The sequence below is a fragment of the Neolamprologus multifasciatus genome, chromosome 9, assembly GCF_963576455.1.
Source record: "Neolamprologus multifasciatus chromosome 9, fNeoMul1.2, whole genome shotgun sequence".
Classification (NCBI taxonomy): Eukaryota; Metazoa; Chordata; class Actinopteri; order Cichliformes; family Cichlidae; genus Neolamprologus; species Neolamprologus multifasciatus.
Window position 1 is genome coordinate 25,286,284 of NC_140447.1, and position 24,835 is coordinate 25,311,118.

At 40.4% G+C, this 24,835-nt stretch overlaps 1 protein-coding gene across 2 annotated transcripts in view; it reads left to right on the top strand.

Moving 5' to 3' along the window:
* Nucleotides 1–2,018: 2,018 nt before the first annotated feature.
* Nucleotides 2,019–24,835, top strand: part of ptchd1 (patched domain containing 1) — a 28,325-nt gene continuing 5,508 nt past the window's right edge. Inside the window, exons 1-3 of one of the 2 annotated variants that reach the window (XM_085173279.1) lie at nt 2,019–9,742; nt 10,034–10,615; nt 14,666–15,380. In XM_085173279.1, coding sequence (XP_085029405.1) covers nt 10,202–10,615; nt 14,666–15,380 — 1,129 coding nt within the window. In that variant the 5' untranslated portion in view covers nt 2,019–9,742; nt 10,034–10,201. Of the gene's footprint in view, nt 10,616–14,665; nt 15,381–24,835 lie in introns of both variants that reach the window. The other variant, XM_085173278.1, reaches the window with a different exon arrangement.

The window sequence follows — 24,835 nt, forward strand, 5'->3', positions numbered from 1 at the left end:
CCCCGTGCACCAGACATAGCGGAATTGGCTTGATTTGTCCCCAATATACCTTTTACTACTCCTGCTAGGAAATTCATCTGGGTCGGAATTTTCTCCAGGTCCCAGGTCAGATTGAATACGTTTTCTTTTCAAATATTTATATATTGCTATTATGCGCTGCATTGTTTCACTTCCACCATGACTATGTAATTTCTTTTTCGCCTTCTTCTGTTTTACGGGCAGTTGGCAACCCATTTAATTGGAGCAAGAAATTACACTGCCCTCTAGTGGAAGAGAATGTAATTGTTTTGCCAGGTGAAACCCGATAGTCTTTCACGGCACACCTGATCATTTCTCACAGCACACCTATGTGCCGCGGCACAGTGGTTGGGAAACACTGAGCTAACTGACTTTTTGCCAGCTTGTGTAAAATGTAAGTATTCCTCTTGAAAAGATTTTGTTCAATCAGATGGTTCACAAGGCTACACAAAAAGGTTCAGGTGCTTTGCCCTAATTATAAGACTAATTTTTATAAGATAGTTATAGATTATTTTATAGATGTATTTATTTTTTAATAAATAAATCTTACATGGACTCCAAAGAGCTAAGTGATTTCAACTATTAGCTGTGTTCACGATAACTGTTAGAGTTGTGTTATGCAGCTCAGATAGCCCAGGTTAGCTGTCAAATAGATATTTTGATGAGTCACATTTTCTATTTTATTTTTTATTTTATTTAAACAACTTATACTTGATTTGTTTTAGCTCCAACATTTGGATAGCTAGACTAAACTTAGCTATACAAAGACTAATTTTTGAGTTTGGGTTTTTGATTCTCCAGTTGTTTTACCTATATTTGTGATTAGAGAAGCTCTGAGCTCTGTTGGTCGCTTTTATCCAGTATGTAAGAGAGCACAATCACCCCTGCTTGACTTTCTCAGTGTTTGTCGAGCAGTTATGAGTAATAAGCCCATTCCTGACTTGGTGCCATTACATCACTGACTTGTGATAAATCTACTTTAGTGGCCAGTGTAAAAATGACATCTAGGGTGATTAAACCACTGATTTGCCACCCGGAGGCTATCTTTGTTAAACACTACCACACTAATCTGCACACTTGAGTAAATCAACTGACACATTGACCCCAAGAACCACTGAAAAAGAGGCAATGTACTGTCTATGAAAGCATCGAATTTGTAAGATTTTTATACTTCTATTTTCTTTACTTCTGCAGGTTCCACAGAGTAAAGGAAAACTGAAGTGAAAGGTAAAAAGAAATTGTAACCTCTACATATTTTTATATGTCATAATTTTTTAAAAAAAATATTTTTAAGTTCTATGCTGGTCCTAATGAAATGCTGAGTTTTGATAAGTTGTATCAATAAGCTGCAGTAGATTGGCAACCTGTCCAGTGTGTACCACATCTGTGTCCCTAGAACATCTGGGATAGGCTCCAACCCATCCATAACCCCGATCTGGATAAGCAGAAGAAAATGAATGGATGGATAATTGAGTTCCTGTGTATTTTTCACCACAGAAAATGCATGTATTGCCTTCATAACAAAGCACAGCTGTGCTTTGTTTGATGTCATTATTAGCTTCCTTTTGTCAAACATTTGCCCTCATAAACATCTATGTTCTGAAAGCCGGGCTTTGTTAATTAGATACTCAAATTGTCCAGAGGGACCTCTTCTGATGTTTATGTAAGTATCTGTGCTCTTATTATAAAGAGTCAGTGATTTTGTTGACTCATCCTGCACTCCACGTACAAAATAACTGTCAGTCCTTCCCGTCTAGATGTTTCTGAAGAGGTTGGTTTCATCATACAGCTATGGTACCATTTTGGCCATTGTGAATAGATTATAGTAATAGCATGTGAACAGTATTGTCTCAAATTTTAAGATTCACAGCTAAAGTTCAAGAAAATTGCTATGTCACAATATGCAGATTTGATCCATTCTTATTGAGCATGGTAATCAGCCCTCCTGATTTGTCAAACTGAACAGCAAAAGGCTTTTGAGTGGATGTCTCTTAGCACAGCCACGGTCTGATGTCTAAGCTGGCAAACAAACACCTTGCCTTTGTTGTTTACTACATTCTCCCTAAGTGGAACTGATAGCAAAGGTTACAAAAATGACAGGTTTTTTTTTCCTGCTGAGCTAAAGCGTGTCCAGCAGAGGGCAGGGAAAACCTGGGGCCGTTTTTTGTTTGATGTACAGATTAAACTTTCTTTCTGATAGATGAAAATAGCTCTTCTAAGATATTACACTCTGACCTTTGAGCCAAGTGGATTTTTTTTTCCAGACACTGCTGAAATCACTTGGCCTCTTCCAGTGTTTCTTATTAAATTTATGATCACCTGTCTCAATCATTTTGTTCTGCCCTTTTCTACTGCAATCGTAAAGAGAAGCAGCGTGATCATGTGTTACGTCTTTTATCTGCATCCGTCTGCATCAATCTTCTCTGATTCTGTCCGGCAACTGTAATCAAATCTTTGAGTCTCTAAGAGGCCATGAAAACGACTCTACTGTATTTCTCCACCCATGCACCTCCCTTTGACCTCCCTCTTCCATCACCCCCATTTACAGCATCCTGCCTGGCCTCATGAGCTAATGCCCAAATGACATTTAGAAATTACGGATGCTGCTGACCACCGAGAAGATGCTCCGACTGGATAGACAGAAATAGCGGATATGATAAAGATGGATTGAAAGAGGGAGATGGAGATAGTGAAAATGATTAAAATGAAGACATTTAAATGAGTACAGAGACGCTGTGCTTGATGAGCAGAAACCGACGTTAATAGTATGGTGTCTTAAAATTTTAAACATCACTTTCACGAAGATATCTAATTTAAAATGTTATTTAAAATGTAAAGAGTCAGAAACTTTTGTTCTGCATCAAGAAGTTTAATTTTGAACAGATTATCCTGGAGTAACCACGAGACTGACGCAGCCATCACCCACTGGTTAGTGAAGTCCTGTTGTGAAGCCTCAAGCTGAGTGTTTTCACAAGACCCTTTGTGGTGTTTTGAAACTAGCTGTGACTAACAAAGGATGACTCTGCAATATCAGTGTGCAGATGATTTTTCACCCAATCTCAATCGCACAATTGACCTGGCCTAAAGAAAACCCTACTTTATCCTCCTTTTTTACTCTATTAAGGACCATAATTTATATAAGATCATCATATTATACTGAATGTGATGTGGGATAAGCCGCATAGGGCATAAACTCATGAGTTTTGGGTTTATTGTTTGTACTAGTGTTTAAGATCATCTTCCCACCAAACTAAAGCTAGATCCATCTTTCATATACAGTCTGTTCCTAGAGGCATATTTGGTTGGTTGGACAGTGAATTTGTGGCACTTATCAATAGTTCCCCCTTTTTACGGTCCTACAAAGGGCTCAATCAATAGATGTAAATTGTATTGTGAAGATCGTTCACCAAAATAGGTTTGATCACTTTCAGTCATGTATAAAAAAATATTTTTTACATAGGATTAGTAGCATCTAAGTGCTTCTAGTCAGATGCCTTTGATTACCTGATCATCAGGAAGTGTGAACACCTCTATAAAAGCAGACATTTTGGCAGTTTTTTCAGGTTTCTGTCAAGGAGGAACAATATCAGAAATGATTTTAAAGAAGTCATTGTTAATGCCCATCTGGGATGGGTTATCAGCTCATTTCCAGGTGAGAAGGATTATTTACAAGTAGAAAACAATCAAGATAACTGCCAGTCTTCCCAGGAGTGGACAGCAAATTCACCCCAAGGTCAGACTGCAATGCTCAGAGAAACAGCAGAAAAATCCAGAGCTATCTCCGACTCTATAAGCCTCAATTAGCGTATTATAGGTTAAAGTTTATAACATTGCAATTAAAACAAAGACTGAACAAGTTTGGCTTTCTTGAAGGGGTTGCCAGGAAAAAATCTGCAGCTAAAAACAAACCAACCAACAAAAAACTACAAACCTTCTGGAACAATGTTGCAATCTGTCCAACAGCTAAAGCTTGGTCCAGACTGGGCCTTGATCCTAAGAACAGCAGCAAACCTCAGTCCAAACCTCAAGCCAAACTTCAACCCAACTTAAATGTCAAGCTGTGCATAAATTAATACCTGCAAATCCTGATGAACAAAAGCAACATTTTAAAGAAAAGTGGGCCAACATTCTTCAGATGACTTTAATTGCAAATAGTTAGACTTACTTCTTTCAGACCATCTCCAGCCTTCACACGAAGTCTCTTTTGGGTTGAAATGTAAAATTCATCCGAACACCACCGAGCACCTGTTAACACCCACAATCTGCAGATTTGGTAGATGTAAATTGAAAGAGCTGTCAATCAAAGTCTATACTAATTGCCGTTTAAAAGATTGAACATGATTAGTCATTTGTTTTTAGAAGTGGGTAGATCTGCTGCGTCCCATTCTGGCACACATATCTTCCCACCATAACTGGAGATAGATAAGTAAATAAATAATACAGAAGGATGGGAAATAGAAACGAAAAGACAGTCTCTTTATTAATGGATGGCCTCCACCAAAACAGATGGACTGGGGGATGGGAGGGGTGGAAGAAGAGGAGGACGGGAGGGTTTGGATAAGTACGAACTCAGAGAGGAGCCCTTTCATGAATATCTGCCCGGCGTCCATATAGGTTTTGTTAGTAATGGAGGATAGACGTCACAGATGGGCAAACATGAGGCAAATATGGACACTAACTACATAACAGCCTCTAGATGTAAAATCCTTAGAGGTGCTGTCCTCTTGTCAGCCTGTGCCATATTCCCCTCATCTGTCCATCTTGTGCAGGCTTTAAAGTGTATGTGTTGGCTTGCACTTTTTAACCCCTGGGGGATTTCCCCTCCTTCAACTCTGTAGGTGCAGAAAATAGCCTGGCAACAAAATGGGGCTATATACTTTCAAAAGACTCCATTCCTTCTCTCCACCTTCCTCTTTCTATCCTTCACACACGCTATCCTGATTTCTATTAATCTTTTAGCGACACTAATTACTACTTTTGTTATCAGAAACTGCCCCGAGCCCCCTATATCTCCGCAGTCCTTCATTTTCTATTCTGCTCTTCCGTCCTCCCCGGGGAGACGCTTATTCATTCCTTCACTGCTCGTCTCTCGCTAGACTGGTAATGGGGATTAAAGGCTAATTGAGGCCTAATTGAATAATGGATTAGGACATGAACATAGTTGTTTTTTTCAGTTTTATTGAACTTTTTCTAAGAAATCATGGCATGCTGTTTGTCTAAGCAGACTTTACCTGTAGCTACATGTGCATGGAAAGTATTGAAATGACAGGATGTGTAATTGTATGCTAACCATATTTTTTAAGTAATGTGCAAAAGTCTTGAGCTACCCCTAATGTCTTTCTATATTTTACTTCCAAGGAATCAGACTTTCTTCTATTTTTTTAATTATCTGTAAAACACATTAGAGGCTCTGCCATGGGTTAGGGCTGCACTTTATACAGTGGTATTAGGGATCGCTTCAAAATTGATGTAATTATTAATGCTGGAAAGTACAGTCAGATTTTGATCTACCATGTGATACCATCTGGAAAGCATCTGATTCAAAACGGCTTCTTTTTCATGACAATAATCCCAAACACAATGCCATACAGTAAAGGCATACCTGAACGGAAAAACAGAGTGGAATACCAGTCATGGATTGGCCTCCCAAAAGCCTCCACCTCAACATTATGGAAGCATTGTGGGATCATCTTGACAAAGAACTGAACAAAAGATGGCCAGCATCCAAAGAAGAGGTTTCTACCATAATATTGGACATTCTAACATGGCAGTCTATAAAGACTGACTACAAACTGTATGTTAAAAATGAACATAGCCTTCATGACATCACCCACTATTTTTGGAATTTGCATTGCGAAGCTTCAGGATATTGTGCTAAATTATCAGCTTGTGAGCATAGAAGATGTCACAGTGACAGCAGGCAGATCATTGCTTTAACTCCATTTGTTTTTGCACCTGTCAGTCAAAGCAGCCATGCCCCAATCTTTTCACCAGGCTGTGAACACGTTTTTGTTTGTTTGTTTGTTTTTTAATGATGTTTAGCATTTCAATATGGGAGTCTGTTTCAATACACAATTTCAGGAACTGAAGTTTATGGCAGCTCAGCATTAGCTTCATCTTTCAGATCTAGGTGATAGTGGCAACTAAGATTTCATGTTACAGGACATAGAATTCTGTGGGTAAAAAAAAAACCCCAACAACAACAAAGACACAGAAAAAACAAACAAACTCTTGTTTTTGTGATAAAGTAGTCTGAGTATAACTAAAATTCTTTTTTCCATCATTTTATTAGAAATGGTGATCTGTTTTTATGCTGCACTCTGCACAGCAGTAAAACAACATGTGACCTTGTGGAGAAGTTGGAGATGTTCGGCCTGTTGCTTCCATCCTTTCATCTTATGGTTAATGTCGACTGCTCCGTATTCTTCCATTAGCTACTCTTTGTAATATTTTAAACCAATCCACTGTCCAAAAATGCTGAAAAGGCCAGTTATCCTACTTTGTAGAGGCATTTTCCCTGAACGACAGAGGTAAGCTTTACTCTTTCTAACAAACCTGTTGCATTTGACTGCTTTAAAAAGTAAGCTGGTACTTTGTCCTTGTCAAACATTTTTCTAATGAGAAATCTTCTGGCTACATGTGGTGAAGGGTTTTTTTCCACAGTTAAAAGAAATCAGCATTGCTTCATCCACCTTAGTAGCCTTCCTGGTCTTTTTGGTGTTGTGGAGCTTGGTATTGCATTTCTTCTGTTTTAAGATTTTAAATTTTAAATTGTCCACTCCAAACGTTTAGGGGGTCTGCTACATGTTTCCCCCAACCTAATTATGGCCTACTTAATTTCCACTGACAATTCATAAATCATGATCCAATGTAGTGAAGCAAAGAAATAAAATGACAAAAACTGCATCCAAATACTTGGACCTGACAATATGGACATACTTTGGCCAACGGTTTAGTCATAACTGTGTTACCTGATCAGGGATACCGCCATATATTTAGCACATTCAAGTCTAAGGTCACAGATCTCAGTTGTAACAATGTGATTTGCCCATTCTGGGTTGGGAATGAGTTATTGCTGCTGAGCAGTTCAAATATATCAGGGTCTTGTTGAAGAATGGGGGAGAGAGTCTGGCAGCAAGCTGACAGATGGATTGGCACAGCATCTCCATGGATGTGCTCCTCTGGATCCAAAGGAGCCAACTGAAGTGGACCAAACATCTAATTGGGATGCCTCCTGGGTATCTCCAGGAGAGCTGTCCTTGATATATTCAGCTGGGAGGAGACTTTGGGAAAGACCAAGGACATGCTGGAGAGATTATGCCTCAGTGTAAGAGAACCTCAGAAAGTTTGGGCATCTCCGCTTAACTGCTGCGCCAACGAACTGGACACAAATAAGTAACATGATATAAAAAATGAAATATATGGCTTAATTTTACTAGATGAAAATGTTTAAGATTGTCCCTTTAAGAAATTGTGGGTTTAGTAGCTCAAGATCTTCTAGTAAGCTACTACATAAGCGTATAACACTGAGATGGCCCTTCCTTGAACTGAGGGTTGATGGTGCCTTTGGAAAGATGAGCTTTTCCATCCATTCATCAGACCTCACGATTCCGATCAGTTGCTCACATTACCAGCATATCGCCGTTTACTGTGTGACGAATTGGGTCTTTATATGTGCTAACAGGAAGAATTTGTGATATCCAGACATTTCATCTTGGATGTTAAATAACCTCAAATCAAGCATACCAGATAATCGAACCACCTCTGACATCCTGGGAGAAAACGAGCAAAAGACATTTAGAGGTATTGATCCTTCACAGGTTAATTGCATCATTCTTATTAAATAAACGAATTATACTGGCTAATACTAACGCATAACAGAGATACATGTTTGCACTGGCTGGCACTAAAAGATAATTATCTATCACAGGTGTAACAGATAGCAAACCTAGACTTCTATTATTGCTCAAATAACATAGAAATTTCCGATCTTCATAAATTGATATCTACATGTTATAAGAGATTATGAAATGTAAATGTTTCTGCTTTCACTTTTCAGCCCTTCCAGTTTGTAAGTGTTACTGACCGCTCCCATTTGAGCAGGCTTAGGTTGTATGCAGTCCACGTGGAGAGCAAAAGAAATCACTCATAGTCGGACAATGGCTGGCATCTTGAACCAGATATCTTCACTACACTGGATGTCCTTAAAAACTGTCCTGACTGTTATTCCAAGAGGCAGCGGTCTGTGGGTTCTCAGAATGGTACATTTCTGACTAAAATTTGTTGTTTTTTTCACTTGAACATCAAACTAGGTTTAAAAATGCAATAAGACAAAATGACAGTTTAACAGCAATCATTTGGCTTTTGCACACTGCACAAAACCTTTTGCTGCAAACGTCTTTTCTTTCTTTAGTTTAAAGCGGTGCACTGTTTCTTTTCATTTAATCCAAACATGGTGAGTAAAGAGCATTTTTGTTGTTGTTTGTTACTTTTCATTTTTTTTGTGTTGTCTCTTGAGTCTGTGTTAAATCCGAACAGCCTTGATGTATGATATCTGGGGAGAACAGGGAGCCATTAGTGGTCCCACAAAGACAGAGCAGAGCCTGCCTGACTATTTGATTTCAGGGCTTTAAATACAAAGACACACAGACAGACAAGAAGAGAGTGATCTCTGTCTGTCTGCACTCATTATTTCCTCCTCTGCTCTCTGCTCTCTCTCATGCCTTCTCCCTCACTCTTATGGCTTTAATGCCACTGTATCAGACACCTCCACCACGCCATAAGCAGATTGGGAGTCAGCAGGTGTGTGACTGTGTATGTGTGTGAGTGTATGTTTGGGGGGGATGGGTGGCATCACCATTGCCATAGGAACGAAAGCATATAAAAAAACAACACAGTAATTGTTCCGTTTCCATGGTAACGAGCTACACAACAGCAAACCTAAGAGATACTTTGTGTCTGCGCAAAAAAAATAAATAAAAAGTTCTATTTAACCCTGCAGTAAAAACACAAATATGTTGTAACAGTTGCACGTTTCTCTTATAAAAATCATTCAAGCTTGAAAACATCCCAAAACTGAGGGAACAATCACAGCAGTACCATAATATTAGTATGCACCGAGCAACTCTAATTCTTCTTTTTCTGATATAAAGACATCACAGAACAGAACCTGTGTAAACACTTGTAACATGTTGAATTCCTAGAAATCCTTCTCCACTCACATCGTCGTTTCTCTGCAACGTAGCGGCGCGGAACGGTGAGAGGCGGGGCCGAAAAAGGGGGCTTGGAGCGGGTCGTGAGGGCGGTGCAAAAGAGGGGGGAAAGCAAAGAGAAAGAGAAAAGAGAGAGAGAGACGGTCCCCAGTTTGAAAGCCGGTAATTAGTGGCAGATGAACGCAAGCTCCGCTATACCACCGGAGCAACGCGGAGAGGAGAGGGTGGATGACAGCCTTCTGCCGCAGAGAAAAAAAGCCCAAATTAGGCTGATTTCACACGCAGCTATACCGGCATCCCCACTGCATGCACAACGCCTCACCTTATCCCATCTTGCGACTCTCACCTACCCACACACCCACCCACCTCGACCACCCATCCGGCTGTGTGCTGACTTGGTGATGCAGGGTGGAGCTGGACGCATGGACAGCCGGCAGGATAATATCTCGATCTGAGTACGTCTTAAATGATCTCCGTCATCACCGGGTCGGTACACCCGCTCTCCTCTTTGGGTATGTACAGCCTTGCTTTGGCATAGTGCAACTACAACGTGTGTTCAGCGCACGCTGCGAACAGAACTACTAGACAGTTTTGGAGGGAGACGCTTAACAAGTCTAATTATGAGATCACTTGGGCTCTGCGATTTTTCTCTTGCGCACAGAGCCCTGCAGTTTGCAGAAGGCGCGGAACGCAGCGGGGTACTGACTATTAAATTTAAAGTAGAGCTGGCGATATAATTTCTGAACGCAAAGCAGATAAATGCTGGCTCATTTTGCAGCCTTCTGTGCTTTGCGTTATTCCAGCGGATGAGAGAACCCCGGCAAAGGGGCGCCCCTGTGACCGGAGGAGGGTTGGATTCTCCCGGCTGGTGACCTCCTGCTCCGGGGGACAAATCCTCCCTCCACCGGGCATCACCTCCTCTACCCCGGACAAAAACCCACGGAGCCCACCGATGCGTCCGGCAGCCCCTGATGCTCGGCAGTGCTCCGAGGCTTTCCGGTCGGTGGGAGAGGCTCGAGCCGCGGCCGCGCGCTAGGATGCTGCGCCAGGTGTTGCACGCGGGCCTGAGGACCTCGTTCCACGCGCTGGGTCGGTTCGTGGCGAGCCACCCGGTCTTTTTCGCCTCCGCGCCCGTGCTCCTCTCCATCTTGCTGGGTTCCAGCTTTAGCCGGTACCGCGTGGAAGAGGACGTGGAGAGCCTGCTCGCGCCCAAGCACAGCCTGGCCAAGATTGAGGGCAACCTCGTGGACAGCCTATTCCCAGTGAACCGCTCCAAGCACGCGCTCTACTCTGACCTGCAGACTCCGGGCCGCTATGGGCGCGTGATCATCACCACCCGAAAGGGGAGCGTGCTGGATCCGGTTCATCTGGACGCCATACTAAAGGTACGCACGTGCACACATGGCACAAACTCTCAACTCATTTCTTTAGTAATTGTGAATTTCAGCTGACAAGCAGTCTGATATATAAAAGAAAATACATGTAAAAGTATCTTTAAAGTATTTTCACGATTAATAAAGAAATGATAAAAACACAAATATGACAACGAAGCCAATAAACACGTACACAGGTGTCTGCTGAAGAAATAGGCTTCAACTAGTAGGTGCCAAGATTGAAATGGACGGAATGTGAACCGACCTATAACCTTTGAATGGTCATTTTTAGAGTTCGAGAGCACATATAGGCCTACCCACCCACTCCGCGAGGCACCTGTGGCGAAATGCCAAGCGAAAACACACAGCACTTGAAAAGTACAGCATTTGACAAGTTAGCTACTGTGCCCTTTAAATCATGGTGTATACATCAGAAAACGAGGTGCATCTACAGCTTTAAAAACAAGCTCTCATTCAGAAACACAAAGAGGTGAAGGTCAGTATCTGTAGGCTGCCTCACTCCTCACTCTCCGTGACTGATATTCATTAACTGGAGTCTTATTTCAAATCACCCTGACAGCCTTTTGAGGTTATAAAGCAGGGTATCTTAATCACACGTTAACTGGAGCTTAGAGGTCTCTATGTTGGTACACCTAAATGGTGTTATGAGTATCAGCCTGACACCCCTAGAGCAATTAGTTTAATGATTTCATGAAGTTATTAGGCTGCAGTCAGAGCTTGCTGACTCATATGCTGGACACGCCGAGCTCTGCTGAGGAGATTGAGTTTGTGAGAGCTCCATCCACGCATGCTTTTCTGTGTTTATCAAAGAATGTTATTGTGGCCTACTTTACATACATGCACAATTCAGCGTTGGTCCACAGAGGACTGCCACAGTTAGAGAGCTCAGAGCTGTGCATCTTTTGCTGCCAACGGGTAGCGAGTGAGAAACAGGTTGGTGCATAAAAGAGAGTGCTGTAAAAGGGTAAATCCACTGTTACGTAATCTTACAGTGTTGCATATCATCCGTGAGGTTCAAGACTCTGTAATTTTCCTGTGTCTTTGCTTGCTCATGGCTTGCTCTCAGCATATGAGTTCTTGCATTTTCCCAGAAGCTTTTTTTGCATCCCTCTGGGTCTAAACTTGTTGCATGTAGTAAGTTAAAGCATGCGTCGGTGGAGAGAGCGATATCAGCAAGAGCGAGAGAAAGAACTAGACGGATTTCCACTTGCAGTAAGAGTAAGATTTCTGAGTCACACCCATTGACTGCATCTACTGAAGTATTTAATCTGTAGTTGGTAAATAAACTGATTCACTACAGCTCGCTCTTTTTTGAGGTGGTTTTCATCCTTTGTGGGAAAATGTTCAGTGTTCAAACAACCCGTACTTTACTGTTATGTGATACTGCATGTTGTTTTTGAAAAGACAAAGCAAATATACACCATCATTTCACTGCAGGGGCACACGTGTGATCCAACACCATGATCAAGAAATTTCTTAACAACTGTTTACTGGAAGTATATTATTATGGATATAGACTCGGTTCCCAGAGGATACACAGCGCTGTGTTAATTGTGTTTTTCTTTTTTAATCTTTTTCCACCAGCAGGTTAAAGTCTCTATTTATCGAGTAAAAATTAGAATTTCTCTCGAGGCATTTTCTGTTTAGGTCAAATGTTATTATTTAGAACAAATCTCTGCTCTACAGTTCCCCTAACATGGCTCTAGTGTGGTTTTAGAGCCCAACCAATCTTTACTGTTTATCCAGTCTCTTAGAGACTGGTCAGCAATCCCCTGGAAACCTCTGGTCTCTACGGGAAAACAGTGACTGGTTGGCAAGTGGTTGCTGGATGTCAGTGAGTGAAATCAGTTGCAAAGAGGGTTCTGTGCCGTGACCTCCTTGTGATTGATTTAGTCCCAGCAGATTACTGGAATTGGCTGTAGTTTCCATGGAAGACTGCAAGCACTTGCTAACGTACCATAAAGTGGTAGTAATGTTTGGAGAAAGTAATCAGAATCAGCATACTTTATTAAGGATAGCATACCCTAAGGAAATTATGTGGGTTACAGTTGCTCCAATACACTAAGGGTAATAGACTAAACTATTAAAACAATACAATATGTTACACATTTACAAATTTAAGAAATAGCACTAATATATATACACAATCACTCAATAATAAATATCAAGGATTAACAGAGGTGAATATAAATAAATATTAAGAATATTGACAGGAATATTACAGAGTAGAAAAGAGCGTGTGCAAAAAGGATGTAACTATTGCAGTGTTTATAGTGTATTAGATGGAGGAGTTGTACAGGGAGATGGCCACAGGCAGAAAAAGTTGTGCGGCACTGGCTTTACTTGCTCAACTTTTACTTTGATGTTGAATGGTCTCCATTTCCAGTTTGGGTCACACTTTTTACAGTTTCACAACTACTTAGAGAGTGATTGGCAAGCGTTTGCAGAAAAGTCGATGTCTTCCATGCAAACTAGGTGACTGCTGCTTTCTGCTAGCAACCAAAGCACTCACAAAGAGATTTTCAATGCAGTAGCATTTACCTTTTTGTGTACCAATGTCACATAACAATAGCAAGCACCCTCCTGCAACCACTCATCAAGTGGTCTGAGAATACTGGTCTCTAAATCTTTATGATTGGGTCTTTAACAGTAAATTTCAAAGGGATTGCTACCAACCTACAACAACCACTTGCAACAGGTTAGAGATACTCATTCTTTCTCCTAGCGACAGGTGGTTACCTGGTTTCTGACACCCAGTCTCTAGTTCTGTGTGACTGGGGCTTTAAGTTTACAGGAGGGCTGTAGGATACGTCAGTTTTCACACAGCAAAAAGCAGATACCCCCTTTATAGGTTGGCACAAAACACACAGTCTATCATATATAGTAGCATCACAGATGGTTTTGCAAAGTTTCTAACTAGTCCATAAAATATGTTGCTGGAAAGTTGATAAACAGTTATCCCCATCAAATATCTTCGTATATGTTGATGTTGGATTTTTTTTTTAACACAATAAAAAATTCCCTGCCATCTACAAAAATTAATTATTGTTTATAATCTTGTTTTATGAATATTTTTTCTTTAACTCTCACCACCAGCTAGTTAGTGATCCACAGAGAATATAAATCTGAAATAATATCCACCTTTTAAAGCAGGGTCACTTTAGTTTCTTTAACATAACAACCATGATAAGACTTTATTATCCCACAGAGAAATTTGCTTGGACACATAATGCATAAACACACTTCATACACCTACGTACACAGTAGCTGTTTCATAAATTTTATATTGAGGATGATTACTAAAAACCCTTCTTGAATAATCAAAAGAAAACAATCGACGCTGTGTTGATAGAGCATGGTAGGTTTACTCTTGATAAAGATAACTGCATGCAAGTGGAAGTGAAGTTAACGGTCACTTGTAGTGTTCAACTATTAAAGAGTAGGCATCTGAAGTTAGTGTACGTGCTTGAGGCACCTACAGCAGGAATTTTAAGTCTCTGCCATGAAGCTGTCGACAATAATGATGACAGAGTGGAAGAATTTGGCAGTAAAAGTTTATTTTACAATAAATCTTAGGACAGGTTGCTGCAGGACAGTAACTTGTAAACCAAAATTATAATAATTTTCAGGAGACATTCCTGCAGAATCACACTCCCTTTCTTAAGCCAATGCAGCAATCTGAGGTAGGAGAAAGCTTTGCTCGTGTTCACCATGGCAGAGACTGGCATCAGGCCTGTTGCTTAGTAACCAGCACCGTGGATGCTGGCACAGTTGTCCTCTCGCCATAGAAACGGAGGAGTACTCTGAGACAACTATTATTTCTCTGTTGAGTAATATATAAAACACATACACACACACTTCCCCAAATTTCTCTCCCTAGTAGTCGTACAAACAGGAACACAAAGTAGGTGAATGAGTCGCTGACACTCAGTTTGTGTACTGCGTAGTGAAACTTTTCACTGTTCCCACAGTTTATTCAGGAAAGCCACCGTTAAGCTGAGCAAATAAAGCTCTTTCTCTCTTTGTTTTGTCTGCTCGCAGCTCCACAGACGGATCTACCAGATGCAGGTAACTGTGCCAGCAACAGGCTTCAACAGTTTCAACTACTCCTTCTCCAACCTTTGCCTTCTTGATGACAAGAATGTCTGCATCATCGATGACATCATCCGCGCCATGGAGGAGATCCAGTCAGCTCGCAACTCCAATCGCTCCGTGCCCGTCCTGAGGTACCCCATCACACAGCTGGCAGATGGACGGCAAGCGTACATTGGCCACCAGATGGGTGGGGTGCAGGGCTGGGGTCCTGGGGGGGCGATGCGAGCTCAGGGAATGGGAGTGAGGGGAGAAGGTGTCCGATCTGCCAGGGCGCTGCAGCTCACCTACTACCTCCAAGCCCCAGGCGGCCTGATGGACCGGGTGGCCAGCCAGTGGGAAAAGGCCTTCTGTGCTGAGTTGCAGCACTTTGCAGAGTTGCACCCAAAGTTGGGCCTCTACCCTTCTACTTCATCTTCTCTGAGGACAGACTTCCAGTTCTCCTCAGTGCTGGCACGTCGCCCCTTGTTGGCCAGCCTGGGAGTGTGTGGGGTGCTTGTCGTCCTTTGCTGCTCCATGAGGGACTGTGTGAGGTCCAAACCCTGGCTGGGACTGCTAGCTCTGCTGTCCATCACTCTATCAGGCCTTACTGCTGCTGGGATACTCAACCTGACTGGGGCCACCTACAACTCCACGTACTTGGGGATCCCTTTCGTCATGCTTGGTAGGTTTAACTCTGATATATTTGCTGTAGAAATAACAAATAATATCACAAAGTATCTTTTTCCTTTTAGGTGTTTATGAAATAATTTTCCCATTTATCTGGAACTGACCTTTATGTATAGGACGTTTTCAAAGAGTAACTGATGCTAATCCATGGCAGGTGGGAGCCGCACAGAACATTGGCATTGCTTTTGCTTTGCAGTTTGCTTGCCTGTACCTCGCAGCCTGCTTTTTCAGTACCTGTTGTAATAGATTTTTCAGATGTCTGCCTCAGGCTGAATGCCATTTCAGAGTAGACAGGTCTTCAAAATGACCGACAAGTGGTTAGGCATGAACTTGACTTACTGATAGAGAGGATGATGGTAACAACAACATGTTTTTTGACAAGTGGCAAAAACTAAAACTAAAGGTTCAAAAAAGTTTTAAGTTGCAGCTGAAGCAGAGTCTTGAATGAGTTGTGAGATGGAGCAGGAAGTTATTTTACATGCCAACAAGACCTCTGACTTTAACAACATTAACTTAACTCACCATATATGTCTTTATTCACCACTTTGCTTTCAATCATTAGTTGTTAATAAACTCTGGCTCTCTTACAGAGTGTGTCTTTTGTGTGTCTTTCCCTCTGCTCTCTTCTTTTCTACTCACCCCAACCAGTCATGACAGACTGCTATACCCTAACCCCGGTTCTGACAAAGCCACACACAGATACATACACACATATGTAATAACAGTTTAGTCACGTTGTATATAACATTGTTCACAGACTATCTTCCAGATCTTCAAACTGAAGCCCATGCCTTAAGCCTTCAGTTTTTTTAATGGCCAGCAGGAGGTGCCCCCTCTTTTTGCAGAAACAAGTCTGGTTGCATAGAAGTCAGTACAGGAAAATAACCCTACTGTTCACTTGATATGCGATCACCGTGAACACTTTCCTGATTAGTGCATTAGCGTTTCAAGTCTTGTTTATTACAAGATGTCTGTTGTCTAAATTATGGTATCAATTAGTCTGTAGAAGGATCATAAAATATGGTTTGCTTTAGGGTGAGCCTGCCGTGTTATTGAGAAGTCCCTGCAAAAGTGCACAGTTGTCCTTTGTTTCTCAGTAAGATCTACCCTGCACTTAGGACTAGTTTCAAGGAATAAAATGGTAGCCATCCATTCGCTTCCACTTATCCTTTTTCAGGGTTGTGGGGGGCCAGGAGCCTATCCCAGCTGTCACGGGGCGAAAGGCGGGGTTTATATTTTTAAGTTTATATTCTGTGAAGAGGCATTGCTGTGCTTTGTTTATGTCACATCAAATTTAGTACAGGTGAAATGAAGACACTTTTAAAACTGCTTGTGCAACAATACTGCTTAATGTAATAAGGTGGTTATATAAAATATCAATAAAAATGTCACATTCTAGTGATGGAAGGAAAAACATTTCAGTGCAATTTATAACCCTCTGTAAGTGTCCAGAGAGCTTAAGTTTGATTAAGGGGGCAGCCTCAACATGCAATTGATTTTGGAAGCCAGTGAAAATGCTGATTTACAGGTAGTATAAAACTTGGGTATCAATGTAATTATATATGTGTGTGTCACGTTGTATATAACATATATATATATATATATATATATATATATATATATATATATATATATATATATATATGTATGTATATAATTTAAGGATAAATACTTCTTTGGGGTATTGCTAAAAACAACTACTAATATTAACAGACATTTTGTTTAACTGGAAATATTAAAGACATACAAGCATATTTTTGATTTGGTGATGACTTTTCCACATGCATTCATAACATTGTTGTAAATGGGGTTGCACAGTAGTATTTAACCTACTGTGTATTTCCTAAAGTGAAAAAAAATCAATCAGCAGTTTAACAAACCTCTGCTACTGATCAGTGACTATTTCAGCTGCGTAATTGGATTGCCTCTGCATTCCTAATTATGCAGCACCTTGCATGTGGAAAGGGCCCATAAAGTTGTATCAGTGTTTGAGCATTCATTTGTGTTGCATTTGGCACTAAATTAATTAAGTAAATTCGTTTATTTGGTTGGGCAGGGATAAGTTATAGAGAAGGAACAAAGAGAAAGTGGGCGAGGAAAGGCTGCTGTCAGGCTTAGAACAACTGCAGAGTGAACAGAAAGTGCAGGGAAACAGACAGAGAGGATGAAATATGAAATATCACTCCAAATGCAGGCTGAGATAAGGATTCTCTTAGCAGAAAATGAAGTTAAACTGTAGTTAGAAGGAAGACAGGCAAGCAGGGAGAAGGATCTTCTCAGAATGCAAGTGGGCAGACAGAAAAAGGTGGGAGGACAGCGTGAGCCGAGAGAGAAAGCTTTGTTACAGGGAAAGATTGGATTTGGATTAAGGAAGAATGCTGTATTTTTGTAATATCTGAAAAATGACAGAGATTTGTGTCTTTCTCTTTTGAAATCAATCACAAGAGATGTTTCACATTGTGCTCGCTAATTTAAAAAGTTGCACATTGATGGGATAATGACTTTGGGCCATTAACTCACCAGGTGTGTGATTGTGTAGCAACGAGGGTAAATTGTTAACGGTAAAGGATAATTCTGGTCTGCTTCAGCCTGCCATTATTGTCACTGCTGTGGCTCTGTGGGTGTTGCTAACTTTGCACTTTTCACCTCCGTTGTGGAGCTTTGGGGAGTTCTGCCTAACAGAAACGGCGCAGTGCACATACATCAGTGTGACAAGTGCAAGCTTCCTGCTTGTTTAAAATTGAGATTTTTAACAGAAACGCAGAAAGTAAATACAGTAATCCAAATGATTCTGGTGACCCAATCACCATGTGAATTAATTTGGAGGGGGGGGGGGGGAGAGAGACTGATAACTGATGGACCATTTTAGTCATTTTTTATAGAAAATATCACAGTTGTATTTTTCTCATGACTTAATTTCAGGCTTTCTTCTGTTTCAGCTAAGGATTTTTCATGTTTGAACAGTTGGTCAGATGCACAAGAATGTTTCCTAGAGCTCTAGGAAAATTTCAGGCATTTTATAGAAGAGTTTGACTGATATATTTGTTGACCACTTGTTAGGGTACTTGGGAAGCTGAAGTTTTGCATGATTACTGAACTTTGATTTTGTCATTATTTATCATTTCTAATATTTTGGGTTCAATGTTAGAGTTTTTAGTCTTCTGGTTTCTGTCTGTGTTCAATAGTTGCTCTGTTTCCCCTATCAGCTGTATCCCCTTGTTAATCTGGATACAGCTCTCATAATACAGTCTCTGTGTTATGTTTCCTGTTTTACTTTGAAAGTCCGTGTCACATGTCAGTGTTTTTAGTTTTGCTTCCCTTGTCTCATTAGGCTTGATTTGTCCCAGCTGTGTTTCCCTCCTGTCTCCCATTCCCTGATTGCTGCCTCTGTGTATTTAAACCCTGCTTTTTCCTTGGTCTGTGTTGCTATTTCTCTAGTTTCATACTGTGTGTTCTGTCTGCTAGTCTGTTTTGTTATTTTGTTGTGTTTAGCAATAAGTCAGTGTTGAGTAGTGATGGGCAGATGAAGCTTCATGAAGCACTGAAGCTTTTCATCCAATTGGTTCACCCCAGTGCAAAGCTTCTTGAAGCTTCATTTGCTCTAGTAGGACACCTACTGGACGTAAAAATATTAGTTGGCATGAATTTGAAGAGTGTGGCCTTTTGCACACAGCCTGTAAATGTCAACAACAAAAGGAGTGTGTAAAACATGTATATTGTAGTGATGGCAGTATACTGTGTATATTTATGCTGGCAGTATGGAAAATGATCATTTGGAAATGCTTAAAATGGAAATGATCATTTACTGTGAGGTGAGGTGTGGTTGGGGTGTGGACAGTGGTTGTGCTTTTGTAACGTTCAGGTATGGACAGCTACACACTGAGGCTTTGAGCCTCAGTCCTGCCCACATTTTATTCTGTAAAAACTAAATTTTCACTGCTTTTATGACCTTTTTAGTGGGGAGAACATAGCTAGGATTTAATGATTTAACAAATCTTTTAAATCCTTAGTCCTCCACAATGCTAAATGGCTGGGAGTCCTCAATCACCATGCTAACCAGGTCTTCATCTATTTGAGATTGTTCTCCTGAGGAAAGACAACAAAAACAAAGCACAAATATAAATATCACACACGTCACTTATTGCATTGTATAATATTGTTATATCATTTAGTAACATTACTGCATGCTATATTATCATGGCATTTGATGGTTCACCTGGTCTTGCTCCACAATCGGTGTTCCCCCTATTCTCATGCAAAGCTCTGTAGTGCCTAAGCATGGATGAGGTGTTGTTGTTATATCCCAGCTCCCTGGCACATAGCAAACACTTCACCTTGTACAAAAGTAAAGACAGCTTAACATATGTTTTATTGCACCATCAGTATTATGAAAATACATCTTCTGTAGAAATTTACATAACTTGTTGGGAGGAATAAAATCAAAATGTTCCCACACAGGGGAGGACATCCTCCTCTTCTTAGCTGGCTCCATTCTCTCCTGACTTTCTCTCCTCACTCTCATAAACCTCCAAACTCTCTCCAAACTGTCTCTAACTCTCACTAACCGCAACTCTCCATCAAACACCTACATTTCTGAATGAAGTCTGAGGGGTTCATATCGCTGTCATATCTCGCGGCAAAGTTTGAACCGCTTCATGAACCAGTCACGTGGTACAGCCGGGCAGCGAGGCTTCGGACGTCATCATTTTCAGCTCCTCCCATAAATGAAGCAAGCCTCGTTACGCGCTTCGCGGAAACGTCCCCTCAATTACTCGACACACGCTTCGAAGCCTCGATACAGAACGTCACATCACTAGTGTTGAGTGTACCTTTTTACCTCTGTAAGTCTATACTTTGGCTCCACAATTCCTGCCTTCACACAGTACAAGACACCACTATTGGCCTACTGTGCATACTATAACTGCAGCTATGTTGAAAGTTTTGTTTATTTTACAGACAAAAATGCAGGGAAAAAGTAGTACAGTACAAGTAGGACAAATATTTCATATCAACTGTCAAGCATAGTATGGTGATTTGACCTGGTTTTGCAGTTGACCATGAACTCATCTGTTTTCCAGCAAATGGAAAGTCTGGAGTCAAATGTGAGGTCATCAGTGCAAGCGCAAACTTGGTCAAGCACCAGGGCAGGGGTGGCCAACTCTGGTGTCCTGCAGGTATTAGATATCACCCTGGGTCAACACACCTGAATCAAATGATTAGTTCATTACCAGGCCTCTGGAGAACTTCAAGAAATGTTGAGGAGGTAATTTAGCTATTTAAATCAGCTGTGATGGATCACGGACACATCTAAAACCTGCAGGACACCGGCTCTCGAGGTCTGGAGTTTGCCACCCCTGCACCAGGGCAATGATCCCAAGCAGAATAGCTGAAAAAGAAAAGAATGAAGGTGTTGCAGTAGTCCATTCAACATCCAGACCTCAACCTTAATGAAAAGCTGTGGCAGAACATTAAGAGAGCTGCCAGAGCGAATAAACTGAAGCATTGTTGCAGAGAAAAGTGGACATAAATTACTCCACAATGATGTCGGAGACTAATAAAGTCATAAAGAAATGATTGCTGTTTCACAGGAAAACTCGTAAAACCAAGCTGCTCTTAAATTCCCCATATTTATTTTTATTTTGTAATTTAACTAAAACAATCATCCCCACATTCAGTCAGTCCACATTAATTGATATGTAAAAATCAAGTTAATGGATCATTTAGTTTTTAAGAGAATGTCATAAAATCATCTCATGAGATAATCTCTTACCTTTATTTGTTTTACAGTATTGTAAGTTGTGTATTTTTCACATATTTATTTAGACAGTTGGCAGATATAAAAAAAATGCCTCCCTGAGCTTCAGGAAAATTTTACACATTTTATTATTTATTCATTTGAGCGGTTCTTTTTCCAGTGTGGAATGACAGTACAGCATACATTTGTTTGGTTAGTTCGGATTTTGTCCAATAATTGACCGTACATAAATGCTCAAATACATACATAGACTCCCACAAATATTTGACTAAATGACTCTTAGCAAGTTGCATCTTGACCAGATGCTTTTAGTAGCCACCAACAAGCTTCAGGCATAGTACTCGCTGGATATTTGACTACTTTTCTTGGCAGAATTGGTGGAGTTCATGTAAATTAGGTTTCCCCTAATTTTTAGTGTAACCCACAGATTTTCAATAGGGTTGAGCTCAGCGCTTTGCGGGAGGCAATTTTAGAAGCTTACCATTAGCCTGATTTATCAATTTCAAAGCCAGTTTAGATATGTGTTTGGGGTCATTGTCCAGTTGGAACATCCAGTTGTGTCAAAGGTTCAACCATATAGCTGTTGATATGAAAAATTTGCAGGTAATCCTCCTGCTTCATTATTCCATCCACATTCTACAATGTACCAGTATCACTCCCAGCAAAACAGCCCTAGAACATGATGTTCCCACCACCATGCTTAATAGCTAGCAGTGCTCTTAGGTTTATAAGCCTCAACCTTTACGCCTCCGAATAATTCCGAATTCCTGTTTTCATTGTGGCCAAATAGCTTAATTTACGGTGGTATGCAAAAGTTTGGGCACCTCTGATAATTTTCATGATTTTCCTTCATAAATCATTGGTTGTTTGGATCCGCAATTTCATTTTACCCTTTAAAACCGGTCGGAGCGGGCACGCTCCGTTTTGCATATGAAACCGGAAGAGTTGTACTTACATGTTATGCCATCAGCTTGTCCTAGGTCACAGTTTCCTTCCACATATAGCTTTGCAAAAACTGCATAAAAAGCACTTGCAGCAACAAAAACATAATATTCCAGAAACACGCTTTGGCGATCCAATTAGCTGTTCATAACACTTTCTACTTTCTACGCTGGTGTTTTTAAAAGTCATGTTTGACTTTATGACTTTCTGTATCGTTTCTGGGATGCTTAGAACTCAAATGGCACTGCTGGAAATAGTTTATTTTGATGCACATGCTGTTTTTTTGCAAATTTGCATTATAATATTTTTCCCCCTTTTTCCTACAGTATATAAAAATTGGTGCATCTCAAAAATAAAACTATGAAGACACTCAAAATAAATTTCCTGTTGTTGGAAAATATTTTGTGCAACTTTTTTGTGTTTACAGTTTTGAGGGATAAACCTCTTAAAATTCTCTAACTAGAAATATATATGTGTGTATGTATGTATATATATATATATATATATATATATATATATATATAATATGTGTGTGTGTGTGTGTGTGTGTGTGTATATATATATATATATGTATATATGTATGTGTATGTGTGTGTGTATATATATATATATATATGTAATAAACCAAAAACGATTTAAAATCTTTTGGTAGCTTATTGCACTTTTTTGTAATTTGTGTAGTTATTATGCACTTAATGAATACATATTATTAAAGTTTGGGCTATAACGGTTGTATTGATGTATAGCAACTTGAAATGCTCCCAAAAATGGCACTACAGCATGTAAAAATATAAAGATAAGCTCTGGCGGACTGGGTTCTATGGTAGGTCTTAAAGGGTTAAATATATCAGATGAACATAATGATATTTGAGAAGTGAAATGAAGCACAGAAAGTTTGCAATAGTTACTTAAGCTAAATTAGGCAGGTGTATAAATTTGGACACCCTTGTCGTTTTATTGATTAGAATACCTTTAGCACCAATTTTTGGAACATGAAATTTGTTTGGTAAGCTCATTGACCCTTGATCTACATACACAGGTGAATCCAGTCATGAGGAGTATTTAGGGTGGCCATTTGCAAGTTTTTCTCCTCTTTGCGTCTTATCTCAAGAGTGACTACATGGGAGCCTCAAAACAACTCTTAAACACCTGAAAACAAAGATTGTTCAACATCATGGTTTTGGAGAACTATAGAAAAAGCGATCTCAGAGATTTCAGCTGTCAGTTTCCACTGTGAGGAACATATTGAGGAAATGGAAGACCACAGGCACAGTTCTAGTTAAGGCCGGAAGTGACAGGTCAAGGAAAATCTTAGATAAGCAGAGGCAAAGGATGGTGAGAACAATCATAGTCAACCCACAGACCAGCTCCAAAGACCTGCAACATCATCTTACTGCAGATGGTGTCACTGTGCATCATTCAACTATTAAGCGCACTTTGCACAAGGAGATGCTGTATGGGAGAGTAATGCAGAAGAAGCCATTTCCGTGCACATGCCACAAACAGAGTTGTTTGAGGTATGCTAAAGCACATTTGGACAAGCAAGCTTAATTTTGGAATAAGGTGCTGTGGACTGATGAAACTAAAATTGATCTTGTTAAAGTTGAGGGTTGCATGGATTCCAGTCAGTATCAGCAGATTCTTGAGCATTGTTCTCAAGAATCAGTCACAAAGTTGAAGTTGGGCCGGGGCTGGATATTTCAACACGACAATGACCGTAAACACTGCTCAAAATCTACTTAGGCCTTCATGCAGAGGAACAAGTACAACGTTCTGGAATGGCCATCTCAGTCCCCAGACCTGAATATTATTGAAAATCTATGATGCAACTTAAAGCGGGCTGTCTATGCTCGGAAACCATCAAACCTGACTGAACTGGAGATGTTTTGTAAAAGCGAAAGGTCGAAAACACCTTCAATCAGAATCCAGACTCTCATTGGAAGCTATAGGAAGTGTTTGGAGGCTGTTACTTCTGAAAAGGAGGATCTACTAAATGTTGATGTAATTTTTCTGTTGGGGTGCCCAAATTTATGCACCTGCCTAATTTAGTTTAAGTAACTATTGCACACTTTCTGTGAATCCTATAAATTTCATTTCACTTCTCAAATATCATTGCGTTCATCTGCTATATGATATATTTAAATGAAATTGCTAATCCAAACAACCAATGATTTATGAAAGAAAATCATGAAAATTATCACGGGTGCCCCACTGTATGTCTCATTTGACTATAAAACATTTGGCTTGTCCATATAAGCGGCTGAAAGTTTTAGTTGAGGTTGAAGGTCTACATTTTGGAGCAAGGGCTTCTTCCTTTTTGGTAACCTCTTAGTCCATGGTGATGTAAAAGTTGTGTCATGGTTCACTTTGTGGCAGCCAGAAGGAAGGACCCAAATGCAGCTTTATTTGCTGGAAAAACATGAACACCAAATGCAGGAAACAAAACATAAAACTAGAAGCAAGGAAACACAGACTCTAGAGGGTACAATGTGACATCAAGCAGGGGAAGACAGGACTAAAATACACGAAACACGGAACCAGAACCTACCCACATGGCAAAATTGGTATGGCCCGGATCTGGCCCACACAATGTGCTTACACATGGCCCACATACCGCAAAAAATGACAGCCCTTTGGTGGCCCAGATCAGGTTTGCCAGAGGTAATCCACACATGGGCCAGCACAAGGCCAGTTGCAGACACACTGGTGGTTCTGTGCAAACCTGATCTGGCCAAAGGGCCATCATTTTTTGC